Source organism: Sebastes umbrosus, chromosome 4 (assembly GCF_015220745.1).
Source record: "Sebastes umbrosus isolate fSebUmb1 chromosome 4, fSebUmb1.pri, whole genome shotgun sequence".
NCBI classification, from domain to species: Eukaryota; Metazoa; Chordata; class Actinopteri; order Perciformes; family Sebastidae; genus Sebastes; species Sebastes umbrosus.
Window position 1 is genome coordinate 21,133,159 of NC_051272.1, and position 17,340 is coordinate 21,150,498.

A 17,340-nucleotide genomic window follows, 5' to 3' on the forward strand; every position below is an offset into this window, starting at 1 on the left:
CCATTGTTTGCCACAAATCTTTACATGTAAACTATTTATTAAAAATAAATAGTGTTTTGGGAAATTGATACAGTATCACAGAGCACAAGTGTATCGATATTTTCTTACACCCCTAGTGGTGACAGTGTTGGTGGTTTGTGTGTGTGCAGCATTTTTGTGTTTCTGTGTATAAAATATATGCACGAGCATGCTCTTGTACTTGTGTGTATAATCACTATGGTGATATGCAGGCTTGTGTATCATTGTGTTGTATGATCTCTTAGGGCATCTAGAGCGTCTCGAGATAACTTCTGTTATGATTTGACGCTATATCAAAATAAATTGAATTGAATTGAATTGAATTGAATTAGGCCCACTTCTGATGAGCCTATATACACATACAGTATAGGATCACACAAGTCTACCATGTTTAAGCTGCATGTGCACCGTATGTGTATATATATATATATATACAGTATATGCCATGGATCTCTGCAGCTGTGTAGGAGGCCATGCATAATGCACAACACCACCAACGCCCACTGCTACACCGAGCTTTGAAGCCAGCCCACGACTGATGCTGTAGCTGTTCCCATCGGCACACTTCCTCAGCAACACATAATTCGGGGCACAGAGGGGGGCGAGTTGAAAAAGATGGAGAGACTGATGTGCGAGAGCAAAAAGTGGAAAGAAAAAGAAGGCGATAAGAGAGATGGCCAAAATCTTCTATCCATATATAGGTCATTTCATATCTCAATAATGATATATATCATCTCTGGCAATTCAATAAATAAATAGTCTGCATGAAATCACCACAAGGTAAAGCCTATTTTTGTATAGTCCTGTGTGAACTAAATACATTACAAATGAAAAGTACAAAGTATTTTGTCATTTAATTAAGAACTTTAGTGCAAAATGAACATAACAGTTTCAAGTGAAATTATAGAGAAAAGTTAGTATGTGCTTGTTCAGTTTAGACAACGCAATTGTGTATCACAATATCTCGATATATGATCATATTGAATTATTGCTCAGTATAAAAGCAAAGAGACAAAACTGCAGTGTGTGTTTTACTACTGCCGCCATTTTGCACTGTAAACGCGTATTATAGTTATAATATTGAATTTTTCAACACAGGCCATTTCGGTAGAATATGACAATAGAATAGAAATAATTTTGTTTTACTTTTGTGCGACACTTTTTAGGCGGACGTTTTAGTGGCGTCCGGTAGTCACTTTCAGTCCAAAATGGCGGAAGTGTAGCTTTGCTGCTGGGCGCTGATGTTACAATGGAACGAACAATTGATTTTCACTTCTTGGCAATATACGTTCTTTAAAGGCCAGCTTAAGGCATAGGCCATATAGGCGGTCGCCTAGGGCGCCACCTTCTGGGGGGCGCTGGTCACCCTCTAAAAAATAATAAATAAAAAAAAATATCAGTGGGCGCCCTTCCTCATTTTCTGCATTGAGGTAACAAATGAACAAAGACAGAAAGAAAGAAAGACACTTTTCACCCTTGTTAATCTCTTTCTCACACTTTTTCATCTACCCAGCTGCACTTATTTGTTAATAAAAGTAGTGAACTTTTGGGTCAACAATATCTTGGACCAGTTGTTTATTTGTATTCTAATAAATACAGTTATTTATGAAAATAAAAATCTAAATTTTTGTCTTAAAACCATTGTGATGTCTGATGTGAGGTGCGGTTTACGGGGTTAGGGTTCTTGAGGGTTGGACCCAAGCCCCCAGGAAGTGCGCTGGTCGTCGATCCGGTCTTTCGTAGTGGCCAAACGGCGGTACCACAACTTCCGTGTCGGTCACGTGATGCATTGGGCCCAAAAATACTTTTTCCCATAGACTTACATTGGGAAAGAGACGTCTGTAACTTAGCGGATCATTTTTTTGTGAATCAGGTGAATCAACTTCCCAGGACGAACACTCTAATAGCCTTTATTTAAAAAAATTAGCTATTATTCTGTATAGCTGAATCCAGTGTTATTTCCCTTCTTCCGTTCATGTGAGTGAGACCCAGACCGAGACTGGAGCGCAAGCCGTGACGACAGTGTGATGTTGGGACCCCGTGATCAAGTCATGTGACTGAGCGGACGCTACTCCACCAATCATCTCGGACGCTACTCTGCCAAGATCCGGGTACTTTTCCAGACGTAAGCCGAGCCATTTAGGCTTCATGCGCCACTGAGCAGCTATCATAGGAATGACCGGGGCCCCGCCTCAAACGCTGAATCCAGTTCTTTTAATACATCCATAGTTGGACTCTAATCCTAGAGAGGCGGCAACGGGGGTTGGGGCTCCCAATCCACAATTTCGCCTAAGGCACCAAAAGGGCTCGAAGCGGCCCTGTTCTTTGGGGATATTGCCTGAGGGGCGCTTGAGCTGCTCACTTCCTCATGAAACTAGGTGTCAGGTGAAGCCACAAGCTAGTTCATCTCCATGGTGACCTCTGCGCACCAACAACCCAGGGCTTCACCATTATGGAAAGTTACCGTGGTGATAAAGCTGTTTTGTCCACACTTTTGCTTCACATGTCTGCTGTTTGCTTTTCCCCACAGAGAAGAGATGTTATCAGGTGTCTCTTCATAGTGAAGTCAGCATCATACGAGATTTTCTGACTTCAAATGGCATGAGACTGCACAGCGTGAGATGAGGAGCAGCGAGCAACAGGGGTGAAGGTCTCATGAGGTTAATGTGAGTTTATCTCTTTCTCTTTCTCTCTGTACTTTGAGCCTGAAACTCCAGGGAGAGCGAGGAACAACGGCAGCGGGAGACGACAAGAAAAGAAACAGGAAACCACGAGCACCAAAGAGTTGGACTGACTTAATGAGCCGCTCTGTTATTTAAATGGAAAATCCATGTTTGCACTTTCAAAAGGGAGATAAGAGGAAGTGGGTCAACGGGATAGAGATGCGTCGTAGAATGAGCTATAATTTGGCCTCATTAGATGAGCGCCACTAAAACTGTGTCAGTGTGCGTACATGCTGTAGGTGATTGATTCAGAGAAGATGCTTTTTTTAAAGGGGATGCGTGTGGTGGTGCAGCTATTCCATTAAGGGAAATGAACAAAGCATGAAAACAAGTGATGCGGTAACTATCCATTTGATCGCACAAATCAGTGCCTCCCACCTGAAAGCAATCTCCGTGGAAGGGTTCACATCACTTAAATCACAGGAAAGAGGGGGTACCGCAGCTCGCCATGTGGCTGCCAAATCCAAAAAGGATAAAGACCCAGAGGGAGAGAGGGCGCGCTAATGATAGGTTAACAGTGCCGAGCATTTCTGCGAGGGAGAAGAAAAGGCTTTTTTGTTTTTAAATAAAAATCCATAGAATAAGCCGCATGAGTTCACGAACCTTCTCTATTCACCCGAAAGTTTTAGGAATTTTTCCATTATGCAACCAAGAGAGAATAAAAACACATGTGGCACACTCTATTTGGTCAGGGACCTGCAGAGTGCCTTGAAAGCCTGCTTAAAAAAGCACTAAAATCTGATGGGGGGACATGGGGAAAGCAGGGGGAAGGAGCCTGAGGGTGGAAAAGCATGCAAGATTTGTTTTCTTTTTACTGGCCTTATTAAACTCTGATGTGAGAATCTCACATTGTTGTTTTTCTCAGAGGTCTCTGCAGCTCCCAGATCTGCAAAGTTTGTCTACGGCAGCAACTTTCCTGTTTAATAGTTCCAGAGAGCTGAGAGGAATCCTGCTGTTGCACCCTTTGGGAGTATCGCCGCTGCTGATGTGAATCAGGGCACAACACCAGAGAGGAGGAGTGGAGGGAAAAGCGGGAGAGGACAGGAGAGAAACGCTGTGTGGGCTGAGGCACTGGCAGGTGCAGAGGTTTGTGCGTCTATACATGCGTATGCACATGCACGTTGTGTGTGTGTAGGAGGATGTGTGGGCGCTGAAGAGAGCAGAGGATTGAAAGAGGGGGAAGAGATATTGAGTGGGAAAGCAGCAGAGAGAAGGATGGAGAGAGATATGGTCGGCGACTCGTGCAAGTGGGAGGAACAATATGGTGGCCGATGGTTAGAGGATACACAGAGACAGCTCGCAAATGTCAAATCAGCCTCTCATAGTGTTTTATTGATGTTGTGTGAGAGCATCTGTATTCCCCGTTGGTAGGTGTGGTCTTAGAAGCATTTCTTCCAGTGCAACGTGGAATTAATTCCCAGCAGGACTGAAAATAAAAGCCTTATCTAGGGCTGTCAATCGATTAAAATATTTGATTGTGATTATTCACATGATTGTCTATAGTTACAATCACGATTAATCACACATTTGTATCTGTTCAAAATTTACCTTAAAGGGAGATTTGTCAAGTATTTAATACTCTTATCAACATGAGAGTGGACAAATATGCTTGCTTTATGCAAATGTATGTATACATTTATCACTGGAAATCAATTAACAACACAAAACAATGACAGATATTGTTCAGAAACCCTCACAGGTACTGCATTTAGCATAAAAAATATGCTCAAATCATAACATGACAAACTGAAGCCCAACAGGCAACAACAGCTGTCAGTGTGTCAGTGTGCTGACTGACTTGCCCTAAACTGCATGTGATTATCATAAAGTGGGCATGTCTGTAAAGGGGAGACTCGTGGGTATCCATAGAACCCATTTTCATTCACATATCTTGAGGTCAGAGGTCAAGGGACCGCTTTGAAAATGGCCATGCCAGTTTTTCCTCGCGAAAATTTAGCGTAAGTTTGGAGCGTTATTTAGCCTCCTTTGGGACAAGCTAGTATAATGTTGGTACCAGTGGATTCTTTAGCTCTTTAGCTTTTCTAGTTTCATATGATGCCAGTATCTTCACTCTAGCTTTAAAACGGAGCCCGCTACAACTTAAAAATCGCAAGTTGCGGTAATGTGTTAAAGAAATTAGTGGCGTTAAAATGAATTTGCGCTATTATCACGTTAACTTTGACAGCCCTACCTAGAATATAACTACTGATTAGAACAAAGTCACCTTTTTCTAAGAACCCACACTGATGTCCAGCTAAGTGACCTCAGCCTGGACACAATAAATGCACTTTAATCCATTTAGAGAGCATGTAATTCAAAAAGATACGAGTTACTAGCCATGGCGCAATCCACTTTTCATTTGCTGTATGTCTATCCTTGTTATGATCAGGATTCACGCCACATTATGCCAGACACTATAGACGCTGAGTCTTCAAAAGCACGCATCAGCTGTGATGAAAGCAAAGAGGTCTCCAGAGTTAAGATAACAGGAACAGGCTTGTTAGGGAGGAAAGGATTTTCTCCTGAGACAGCAGCCATGCTATGATGCTCAATAACAAATGTAATAAAGGAAATTACCACTCAGAACAAAGTGGTATAATAAGTCAACAGCTGGTTTAAGAGATAATCAAATACTTGTTGTTGAAAGTTCAATAATAGCACACAGGAAGAGGAAGCCAGATTCTGGCAACCTTGTCCCGCCGTCAGAGGGTTGTTGACCTGTGGTCCTCTCAGAGCCCCTCCACACCAATAAACATCCTCCCAGCACAGCAGTGTGTCCCACACAGAGCTGCTCTGTCTGCACGCCCGTTCACAACATGACGAAAACACAGAAGAAAACATTCCTCACATTTCTTCCCCTGAACACACACAGACAGTGCCTGATTCTGTGAGGATTGCATTGTGCCAAATGTCACATCTGCAGTGGCATGAAGTTACCAAACGAGCTTAACAGCAAACTGTGCGACACACAAAACATTACATGCAATAATTAATGTGTGCAAAGTATAAAAAATAAACTGGAATAACACCCAACACTGCATGACTCCACATTGCATCAATCAGCCCTCAGAATAACATATGCAGCACTAATGAGTACATTATTTCCTGCCTCTGGTTGCCAGCCAGTCTATTATTACCTGGCAGCATGTCGCCTCCATCAAATGTCCACAGATGCCACAGCAGACAGTCTGTCAGCTCAACCACAGCTCCTAATAAAGACCATCATCATCTTCCCCACTTCCTATACCACCTGACCAGCTCTCCTCCTCCTCCTCCTCCTCAGATCACCACCCATCCCTCACTTCAGGGGTAAACACAGAGATAAACAACCACCTTTTTCTTCTTGCTGATCACATCCTGATCTGTTAGTACGAGGCTAAAAATAGCACAAACACACATAAAAACAGCAGCAGAACAGACCTGTAGAGTCCAGAGCCTCCTCGATGAGTGGAGGTAAACGCAGTCCATCCATAGCCCCCTGTAGCCGCAGAGAGAGAGAGAGAGAGAGAGAGAGAGAGAGAGAGGGTCAGAGGCTCCACACGCCCACCTCACTCAGCTGCTGCTGCTGCTGCTGCAGGGATACACAGAGAGAGAGAGAAACACACGCAAAGTACTGAGCACAGCGTCAAGTACTCGCATAATAACACGCACACACTGAACAGGCTGTACCTCGGGAGGATTTGGGAGGATCCTGGGAGCTGAAGGCTGAAGGCTGAGCTCCGGAGCGTGGGAGAGATGCCGAGAGGGGAGGAGCAGAGAGGAGGAAGAGAGATGCTGTTTTACCAGACGGAGAGAGAGCTCTGTGTGCAGACCTCTCTCTCTCTCTCTCTCTCTTCAGTCCCTCTTTCCTCTCCCCCCCCCCCCATTAGAATGAATACATAGTCAATGCCTAACCATCATTAGGCTACATGGTCTGACTAAGGCAGGGGTCAGCAACGTTTACTATCAAAAGAGACATTTTTGGGGAAAAAAATATTAAATCTGTCTGGAGCCACAAAACATTTGAGCATTGTGATGAAGGTAACACAGTCTATAGTCTAAGTATATAGTATATAAGTCTAATGCAGTGAGGATTTGGCGGCATCTAGTGGTGTGGTGGCACATTGCAACCAACAGAGTACCCCTCCATGCACTCCTCCCTTTCCGTGAACCATCAAGTGCAAAACCGTGGTAATGCCTCAGAGGTCTGAAAAGTGAAGCCAATGCTGAAGTACCTTAAACTTGCATTCTCTTTAATAGCCAGCAGGGGGCGACTCCTCTGGTTTGCAAAAAGAAGTCTGATGTTATAGAAGTCTATGAGAAAATGAGCCTACTTCTCACTTGATTTATTACCTCAAACTTTTTGGTCACTTGAAAATGTCTTATTTAGTGCTCGGTTAAACTTACCTTTCGTGTCACTTCTGGTTGCAAATAACCAAGAGGGCGACGGCCACAATGCTGAACTCAAGACTTCAAAAAGGCAGTCCACAAACCAATGGGTGACATCACGGTGACTACGTCCACTTCTAATATACAGTCTATGCTCAGAGGCCATCCTTACCATAATAACACTACTTTAGGAGCAACAGAAGTCAGATGGCGGCTGGCGGTACCACGGTTTGGCACTCTGTGGCTCAAGTTACCGCAGTTTCACAAGCGTGTCAGAGAACTACGGTGGCCTTCAGGTAACGTAAAAACGTGAAAACGTTTGTCCGTTCTGGGCTACTGTAGAAACATGGCGGACTCTATGAAGAGGACCCGCTCTCTATGTAGATATGAAGGGCTCATTCTAAGGTATAACGAAAACACAACGATTCTAATAAAAATTAAAACTAAGTTATGAATATTATATATTTTTTATATTATTTCTGCTAATAAATCTCTCAAAATGTTTCACACTGTTCCTTTAAGATACAGATCATTTCTTTTTTAAATAGTTTCTAAATAAACATTAAAATTCATATGGATATCTTGGAATTTCCCTTTGATATATTAGGTGTTAAATAATTTGAGAGCTCAATCCACCAGTGTGAAAGACTTGGCAAAATAGCAGTATATCTCCAGTGAATGGCGATGCATTTAGCTGCCAATGCTAAATCTATATATAGGCTGTTTTATCATGCAGAGTCCAACTGGCTGGTCTAGCTCCTAATAAACAAAGTCAAGGATTTTGAATATAAATGACAACAAACATCAGAGGATCACAGCACCAAAACATATGCAAACTCAGTCTTTGCTTCTTGCAGCGTTCACCATTCATCTGTACTCTCCTGCACGCACACACACACACACACACACACACGCTTCCTCAAACACTCATGTATGTTGGGCCTTGGCCCCTAAGCCAAATGAATTTACCTATAATGAGGTCCAGACAGGCTGTTTTAACTGGAGGCTGACAGCTACCACTGCACATTACAGATCATTTCCCTTTCATTGTTCATTTCCTCCCCTCGCTGGCTCTCTTTCTCTCTCTGTTTACTGCTAATGAACAGTGGCTCTAATACTATAAACAGCATCTGAAACCCACCACCTCCATTTTCATCACTACCGTTCATACACACTTCTCCGTCTGTCTGTCTCTCACCTCTTTCTTTCTCTTTCTTCAGCTGCTATCACATCTGGCAACGTCTGTGCAGTAAATGCCTACATAAGGAGCCAGAAATGTGAGGTGTGCCGTGAAACAGTCTGAAGATACGTCAGCGGTAAAGAGAGAGAGGAAAGGAGGGACAGGTTTAAGCGTTCGCTGGCCTGGTAGGAGGATATTCCTATCACAGTAGCACTGTCAGAGAGCAGGAAGTGCATGCAGATGTACACACAAATAATATAGTCACACACGTGGAACCTGCTGACATCTGAAAGAGGAAATGTTAAGAAAAAAAAGCAGAAGTTGGTGTAACGGAAATAGAAAGAGGCAGAAAGTCTGTACATGTGGTTGTTTGTACCTGTGATGAACAGCAAGTGATTCTCAGCGACAGACAACAAGGGATAAAAGGGATGGATGCCCAGTTATAAGCACTTCCCTCACTTCTGTGTGGCTCTTTCCTCAGGCAGCTATAATCCCCCAGACAAGGTGGCTGAGCATGATGGCATCTTTCAACGTGAAGTCATCCCACAGTCCCCTTAACACACACAGACAGGATGGGAGAGCTGTGGAGAGAGTTGGCTGACAAGGTGTTGATAATGAGCTGGCAACGTCTGGCTTCCATCCACCCGTGTCACTCTAGTGTGGCAGGAGCAGAACGGGCGCAGAAGGAATGCAGATACCAGATTAAATCATGGTCAAACTCTAAAATAGTTCTTGTTGTTTGTCTCAAACTGCTTGCTGAACCAGATAGGCGGGATGGAAAGCTATTTGCCAAGCTACACTTTGTGACCCACCCATACTTCAGCTTTCCTTTCCCAAAATGATCTACAAGTAGCTTGCACACTTTAATAGGTTACGCTATCAAAAAGTAAGCACAACTACAAGTCAAGTATACCTTTCTGTAGGCCTATAAGGCAAGAATACTTAATTGTAATTTTCTTAAGTATATCTTCTTACTTAAAAGTATACTTAGACTTTTCTTTACACTTGTCAGTATAAGCCAAGTACACTTGGACTTTTCTGTATACTTGTCAGTATGAGCCAAGTATACTTAGACTTTTCTTTACACTTGTCAGTATAAGCCAAGTATACTTAGACTTTTTTGTATACTTAACAGTATGAGCCAAGTATACTTAGACTTTTCTGTATACTTGTCAGTATGAGCCAAGTATACGTAGACTTTTCTGTGTACTTTTCTGTATACTTGTCAATATAAGCCAAGTATACTTATGTATACTTTTGTTAAGTATATCTCTGATAAGTACATAAAAGGCTAACTGAAAGTATACTCTCTTATTTTGAGTTTAAAATAAGTATACTAATACCACACTTGATTAAGCGGGGTAGGAGTGTGTCTGAGATGAGCTGTTTGCTCGAGCTGTCCCACAGACTGTGAGGTCATGTGCAGGGAATCTCTCCACTCATACTGTGGTCTTTGTTTTTGTCCAGATTCAATAAGTCATACTCGAAGCGCCCACAGCTACAGCGTAGACCTCAGGAATGTGAGCCTGTAATTGACATGTAACACAAATGGACACACACAGACGCAAACACACAAAGGGCCAACAGTTTCTTAAAGTATTTGCAATGCTGTGGTTTTACATTCTCCATTCATGTAATCTTGAGTGGAATAGTGGTTTCATTAGATAGTGTTTAAAAAGGATTTTCACAAAAATGCGCATCATAAATATGATTATGTGTGGAATTCATGTGTCTGATAGTTTTTAGTCATGGCTCCAGGGATGGCGAGGTCAGTCCGTTGGGCGGTACTTTGATCCAGATTGAAGTATCTCAACTACTGTTAGACTGATTGCCGTGAAATTTTGTACAGACATTCATGGTCCCCAGAGGATGAATCATACTGACTTTCGTCAAGCACAAATAGCAGGTAAACATTTTTGTCTTTTAGTGAAATGTCTCTACAACTATTGGATGGAATGCTGTAAAACTTGGGACCGATATTCATGGTGCCAAAAGGATGAAGAACTTTGGTGATCCTCTGACTTTTCATCTAGCACTATTATCATGTCAAGTTTTCAATTTGTCCAATACTTTGGTTTCACTAGCAAGGACCACGCCATCAACAAGGTGCGATTTCACAAATTTATAGAAGGGAAACACAGATGATGCTTGTGGTTTGTCGGATGCAGTTTCAGGAGCTTTGATCGAGGATCCGCTGTAGCGCCCGGCCTTGACAGACCCCCTTGGGACCCTATGCTATTTCGCTTCAATTATATGCAAAGACATTCCCATCAACCTCAGTTGTGCCTCACATCCTCAGAGAGAAGCTAGCGTGGCTGCAGACTCCTATTTGTTCATTTAAAAAAAATAAAAAGGCTAATTTTCATCTGCAACCCCTGGGCTGGTTGATGTTAAAAGTTACAGTAAAAGAAAAACAACTAAGATAAAAAGCAGACAAACAACATCAGGGCACATAAAGTACAATCAAAGATTACCAACAGAGTAAAGCTGGCAACTTCCTCAGGGCCCCAGATGTCCCATATTTAGTTTATTAGTGTTTACATGGTGCATAGTCCTATAGGAAATTGTGAACAAACTTGGGACAGGAAGTACTTGTTGTTTATTAGGTCTCCAGGTGAAATATAATGTTGTCTGCAGTGTGTTTTTAATGCAGTAGGACTTTGGAGGTGACGGATTACATGCACAGAGAGCAGGAGGAACAGGGGGTCTGTCAGGGTTTCTGTGGCTGGACCCAACAGGTTGGTGAAAAGGGAAGGGTTTTAGTTAAAGTTTTTGATATCACAAGCGGGCGTTGGCGGTGGTGAGGGAAAAAGGGCGGTTTCGGGGGTTGAGAGCTGAAGTGGCTGGTAGTTTTTACCTGAAGAGCAGCAGCTAGTTGAGGCGAGCGTGCAGGCAAGCAAGCAAACAGATAAACAGGAAACAAACTGGCAAGATCACTCGCATGAATGGCAATGATCCGGTGGAGACTGGATGTTGGAGTAGGGTTTATGAGTTGAAGAGGAGCTTGCTTGATTGCTGGGCAGGTGTGCTGATTGCAGGTGAACGTTGATTGCAGATTATGTCCAGGTGAGTAGTGAGAAAAAGAGAGGACAAGAGTGGGGAGGGATACAAGCAAACAGACAGACATCACCAAAACACACCTAGCACACATCACTCATACTAAAAGGCAGAAAAATAACAAAAATACACTCACACCAGGCTGGATGGTGTCACAGAGGAGGGACCGTGACTGGGTCCAAAGGGGTCCAAAAACAAATTTTTGTATCAGGGCCCCATAGTGGGTTTATTAAGCTTTAAAGAGGACCTATTATTATTATGCTTATTTTCAGGTGCATACTTGTATTTTTCTACTAGAACATGTTTACATGCTGTAATGTTCAAAAAACGCTTTCTCATACCGGCTGCAGCGCCTCTTTTAACCCTCTTTCTGAAACGCTCTGTTTGAGCTCCTGCCCCTCCTACTGAAAAGCCCAGTCTGCTCTGATTGGTCAGCTGACCGACTCTGTTGTGATTGGTCAACTGAACTAAACTCTTCACACTCCGGTCCAACTCCACTCTAACTAGCTTTGTTTGAGGGCGTGCCAAACTAACCACTAGGCAGGTATTATGCAAATGTGTTACTTTGTGACATCACCGCGTTACAGAAGAAAAGGGGGCACTTCTATCAAGGCGTTTCAGGCAGTTCAGGAGCAGTGTGTCTGTTGGGGGAGAGTAACTTCCTTGAGGTGGACTTTGGGCTTTGTAACTTTGCAGACCTTTTACATGCACAAAAAAAAATAAATATATATATATATATATATATACATATATATATATATATATATATGTATATATATATATATATATATATATATAGCGTGAAAAAGGACAAAAGCATAATAGGTCCCCTTTAAGGAAAGAGACCTGAACACAGACACATACAGACCAATCACATCACATACGGCATGCAGACTTTAAATATAATAGAAATCATAGACATTGATGGAAAGAGCAAAATTAAATTATAGTTTCTCCAATAACCAAATGATCAACGCTCAAAGAAAAACTACCATATGTTGTTAAATCTCTCAAACCATTCTACTGACTGTAATGTTTAACTGCTTTGTCCAGCTGCTTGTACAATCATTGTGCTAACATAATTTGCTTGTGGATACACCAGAGGCATCAACAGGCTGTATAATTACTCTCTAGTGACAGTGTATCATTGTCACCATCAGCTGGCCATGTAATGGAACCTCACAGCTATAAAAGACAGTGATTCACCCCACAATCCTCTTTACACCACCGGGCTGCCAGCCTTTAACTCCGAGCATCACTGTGGCGCTCTCCGGTTGCCTAGCAACTAAAGGAAATTGGAGGTGCCTTTGATTTAGGGCATTTTAAGGTGGTGATTTATATGGTGACCTTGATGATAAATGTTGCCATAAATCTGGAATTTTCTGCCGGCTGTTTCTGTGTATTCGTTATAGGAGCTTCTAATTCTGGTCACACTCACCGCAGCGTCACAGCTGCAGACCTTGTGCCTGCTTCGGTGTGAGACTGCGGCTCTTTGCTGTAGATGCAGGGTACATTTTTATGTTATAGTGCAAAAGCGGAGGAAGGGACCTGTTTCCATGACACCATAAACAGGAAATGGGAAGGGCCCAGTGCTGCCAGAGGAGTCTAAATCAGCGTGGAAGTTGCCAGAGAGGTCAGAACTTTCCCATAATATTAGTTCATGCACTCAGAGTGACTGAAACAACATTCACATATGTATTTTAGGGTTGTCACTCGATTAAAATATTTAATTGTGATTAATCGCATGAATGTCCATAGTTAATCGTGATTAATCGCACATTTTTTATCTGTTCAAAATGTACCTTAAAGGGAGATTTGTCAAGTATTTAATACTGTTATTACATGGGAGTGGACTAATATGTTTGCTTTATGCAAATGTATGTATGTATTTATTATTGGAAATCAATTAACAACACAAAACAATGACAAATATTGTCCAGAAACCCTCACAGGTACTGCATTTGGCATAAAAAATATGCTCAAATCATAACTTGGCAAACTGCAGCCCAACAGGCAACAACAGCTGTCAGTGTGTCAGTGTGCTGACTTGACTATGACTTGCCCCAAACTGCATGTGATTATCATAAAGTGGCCATGTCTGTGAAGGGGAGACTCGTGGGTACCCATAGAACCCATTTTCATTCACATATCTTGGGGTCAGAGGTCAAGGGACCCCTTTGAAAATGGCCATGCCAGCTTTTCCTCGCCAAAATGTAGCGCGCGTTTGGAGCCTTATTTAGCGTCCTTTGCAACAAGCTAGTATGACATGGTTAGTACCAATCGATTCCTTAGGTTTCTAACTTTCATATGATGCCAGTATCTTCACTCTAGCTAAAACTGAGCCCGCTAAAACCTTCCGAAATGTCTATTGTGTTAATGCCTTTAAGAAATTAGTGGCGTTAAAACGATTTTGCGTTAATGCGTTATTATTGCGTTAACTGTGACAGCCCTAATGTATTTATAAACACAACAAAATTTTAGTTAAGCTAATTCTATCCACACACTTCCGCCTCTCTCTTTTGTCTTCCAGGGAGTAAAAAAAAAAGTGTGTCCCTCTCACTCCCCCTCAGTAGAAGAGAGCAGGAGTGAAGCGGCGGCGGTCCTTTTAGTGGCCTCCTCCATGCAGGTTCCATCCCCTACGGTCACCATGCCAACCTGTGTGAAGAGGAGGCTTATAGCTGTGGAGCCCAAAGAGACTTGATGAGGTCCTGGGATAATTAGCAGCTCATTATGGAGCCCAGTGAATGGGCCAAACGAAGCTCCAGGAGCCACAAGAGAGAGCGCAGTGGAAAACACACAGGATCGGAGCACACATCAAAGGGAAGCACTCACTTTTCAGATCACATAATACAGAGGAAAGAGAGAAATAATGCTCCATTCACACCTACAAATATAGCTCATAATCCCCATTTTTAAGCCTCTGTGTGTGTGTGTGTGTGGGTGTGTGCATGTGTGTTTCTCTGCGTCACACCAATCTGTGTATTTCTTTTCCCCAGAGGCCCTTAGCTGCTCCACAAATACACGAAACACACACACAGAAATGTGCACACAACTCACAACTCTCAAACTTAAGCTCTCATAAAGTACGGGAACACTGTGTGAGTGCCAGAGATTCCCCAGTTAAGCTATCTGTCTATCATCCCCATTCCTGTTCCTGTACATCTCACCGTGTGTCTGTGCCTCCACTTGGCATGCAGGCAGGCACTAGTCACGCAGAATAAAGCGTGCACACCGCTGTGCCAGGTGACCCACATTGCAGTGCGGCTGAGTTTAACCGTGCATGGCCTCCATTTTGTCTGTGTGTTTGTGTCACAGTGACATGCAGTAGCAATGCTGAGTGTGTGTGACATGTCATGTGTTATTTTAAAGGTGATATTTCACATGGTGTGTCATCATGTATTATTGTGGCTGTGTGATAGAGGGATCATTAACATGGGCCTTTCTCACAGCAGACATTTTAACTTGTCATAGTAGGAAAAGCACAGACGTTACTAATAACACCAACGATGACTCTGCTCTATTGAAAGGGTTCCAGTTGAGTGTGACAGTGAGACAGGATGCACAATACCAGGACCCTGAAATCCAAGCAGCTAAATGAAATTCAGCCATCATTAACTTCATCATTTACACGGGTGTGACAAGTCAAAATGTCTTCTGTGAAAAAGGCTGATTGAATTGAATCCATCTCTCTCTACTCATTAGCATCCAGGGTACCAAAAACCAAATGATGAGAACCACACAAGTCACAGTCTACAGAAAGCATTTCCACTCCACTAGGTGTCCCGTGGTCTAGGGGTATGATTCTCGCTTTGGGGTGCGAAAGGTCGCCGGTTTAAATCCCGGACGAGCCCCCATTTGTCACAAACTGGCTCATGAAAAGTGACAAAAAGGGAGTCCACGCAAGGTTATATGTAAAACCAACCATCACTATCAAACTACGGTTAACTCAAATGTACAATGGAGTGTGTAGATCAGTAATGTCAGCAAATGAATATGGTGCATGGATGTGTGACATTATGTGCTGTGGAGGTGTTGAAGGTGCAGAACCAAAAGATAGTGATGCCCGGTGGATGTGGCTGTAGGAAGAGAGAGAGAGATTTAACACCTGGAGCAGCTTTCGTAGCCTGGAAGGCCCAGGTGAGGTCAGTCAAGCTGACGAACCTCCCTCGTCAGCCAGCTTCCTGCTGAGGTTGGCCAGGGCAGCCTCCAAGATGTCACACACACACACACACACAGCAGGGCATACAATATGACCTAGATTTAATATTAAGGAAAATATACAGAAATACGCTGCAATGGAGCCGTGCACTTTAAGAAAAATAGTAAAAATGTGTAGAAAAACTGTAGTTTCACTGTTAATTTGTTACAACAGTAGAGGGCACTGCTCTTCCACATTGCTTGTGTTATTACTGCAACAGTCTGTTGTCTCGGTCTTCTGTGATGTTGTAGTCTTATTGTTTGTCTGAAGTGGTGGCATTGATTTTGAAAGAATGGAAATGAATAATTTAGATATAAAACATGCACAAAATCTGGTTGGTTACCTTGAAGGCTGTTTGAGATGCTGCAGCCTTCCAATATGTTTTCTTGGTCTCTGATGTGTCAACAGTGCAGCGCCTACACCCTCTACTGGTGAAGGAGAGACCATTTAGTAGTAAGAGAACAGCAAATATTTGTGGTATTCATATTGAGTGAAACTTATTAGATAATGTATGCATATTACATTTTTCTAAGGTTTATTATTCTGGTGCAAATGTCCAAAAGGAAAATAAAGAAATTTGAAGTTTTATAAATGAAGAGTGTACTTAAAGCCGCAGTGGGTAGAATGGAGCAAATGTGATTTAAAAAAAAGTTATTTTTATAAAACGGTCATTATATCCTGACAGTAGTGAATGAGACAGGTAATATGAAAAAAATCATGTGTCTCTGTGTCCTCCGGTGCTCCTAATGGCATCTACCAGATTTCACAGACTGGAGGAGAACAACAAATCAGAGCCGAGCTGGAGCCTGCTGTCTCTGAGCAGCTGTCAATCACTCGCAAACTCCCATCAAATGGTCAAACTAGGCAGCGCTGATCAAATATTAATCAATATTCTGTCACTGTAGTGTCTATTTCTCACCTCAAATGTTTTTCAGAAACATCTGGTAGTGTACTGTTTAACATTTGAGGTGAGAAATAGGCATAACAGTAACAGAATATTGATTCATATTTGATCAGCGCTGCCTAGTTTGACCGTTTGATTGGAGTTAATGAGTGATTGACAGCTGCCTCCGTTGAATGAACAGCCAATAGGAACGCTCTCTCTGAAATGACCTGTGATTGGCCAAAGTCTCCCGTCACAAGCTAGATTTTTTAAAGCCTGAAAACAGAGCCATGAGGAGGTGCAGAAGTCTAGTTTTCTCTCAGAGCACTTGAATTACAATATGCTAAAAGGTTATTATGGAATGTTTGCCAAATGATGCCAAAAATATTCTGCCTACTGCAGCTTTAATGTCCTCTGTGAATGGGTTACTTCCAGGAAGTTTCAGTGTGTTAACAAACTTCCATCTGTTTCCTTTTTTACACCAATGGTGAAATAATCATTGATTTTCTGGCTGTCGTCCACGCTACTGAGATTTCCCAGTACTGGAACATGTAAGAAAAGAAGCAATCACATGACGAATACAACCACAAATTACCAAACAACTCCATTCCAAACATGAGTCACAAGTTGATTAAAAAGGCTTGTTTAATTTAACAGAAAAGTGTCAGACAAAAGGCACGTAATGCATGGAAATACTTAACTGATTGATCACGTAGTGCACCAGAGATGAAGAGAGAATGTAAACCAGATCTGTAGGTAAAACTTCCTCAAATATGTAAAAACAGGAACAAAACAAAAAACTACGATACAGTCAGTCGAACAACAGAGAGACGACATCAACACAAACATGTTATAATTATGGCAGACAAACATTAAAAAGTGGTCCGTAGCTTCATGTGAGATCATCATAGGC

General features: G+C 42.4%; 1 protein-coding gene and 1 long non-coding RNA gene across 7 annotated transcripts in view; one reads left to right on the plus strand and one right to left on the minus strand.

Annotated features, from left to right (window-relative positions):
• Nucleotides 1-8,454, minus strand: part of LOC119487512 (coiled-coil domain-containing protein 136-like) — a 29,221-nt gene extending 20,767 nt beyond the window's left edge. For 2 of the 6 annotated variants that reach the window (XM_037768455.1, XM_037768453.1), the window contains exon 1: nt 6,162-6,402. In XM_037768455.1, the coding sequence (XP_037624383.1) occupies nt 6,162-6,213 (52 nt within the window). In that variant the 5' untranslated portion in view covers nt 6,214-6,402. The other 4 variants (XM_037768451.1, XM_037768450.1, XM_037768454.1 and 1 more) reach the window with 4 other exon arrangements.
• Nucleotides 8,455-12,754: 4,300 nt separating this feature from the next.
• Nucleotides 12,755-15,687, plus strand: LOC119487311. Its single transcript, XR_005206685.1, has 2 exons — nt 12,755-12,979; nt 13,877-15,687. It is a non-coding gene; the product is annotated as an uncharacterized LOC119487311 (long non-coding RNA).
• Nucleotides 15,688-17,340: the final 1,653 nt, after the last annotated feature.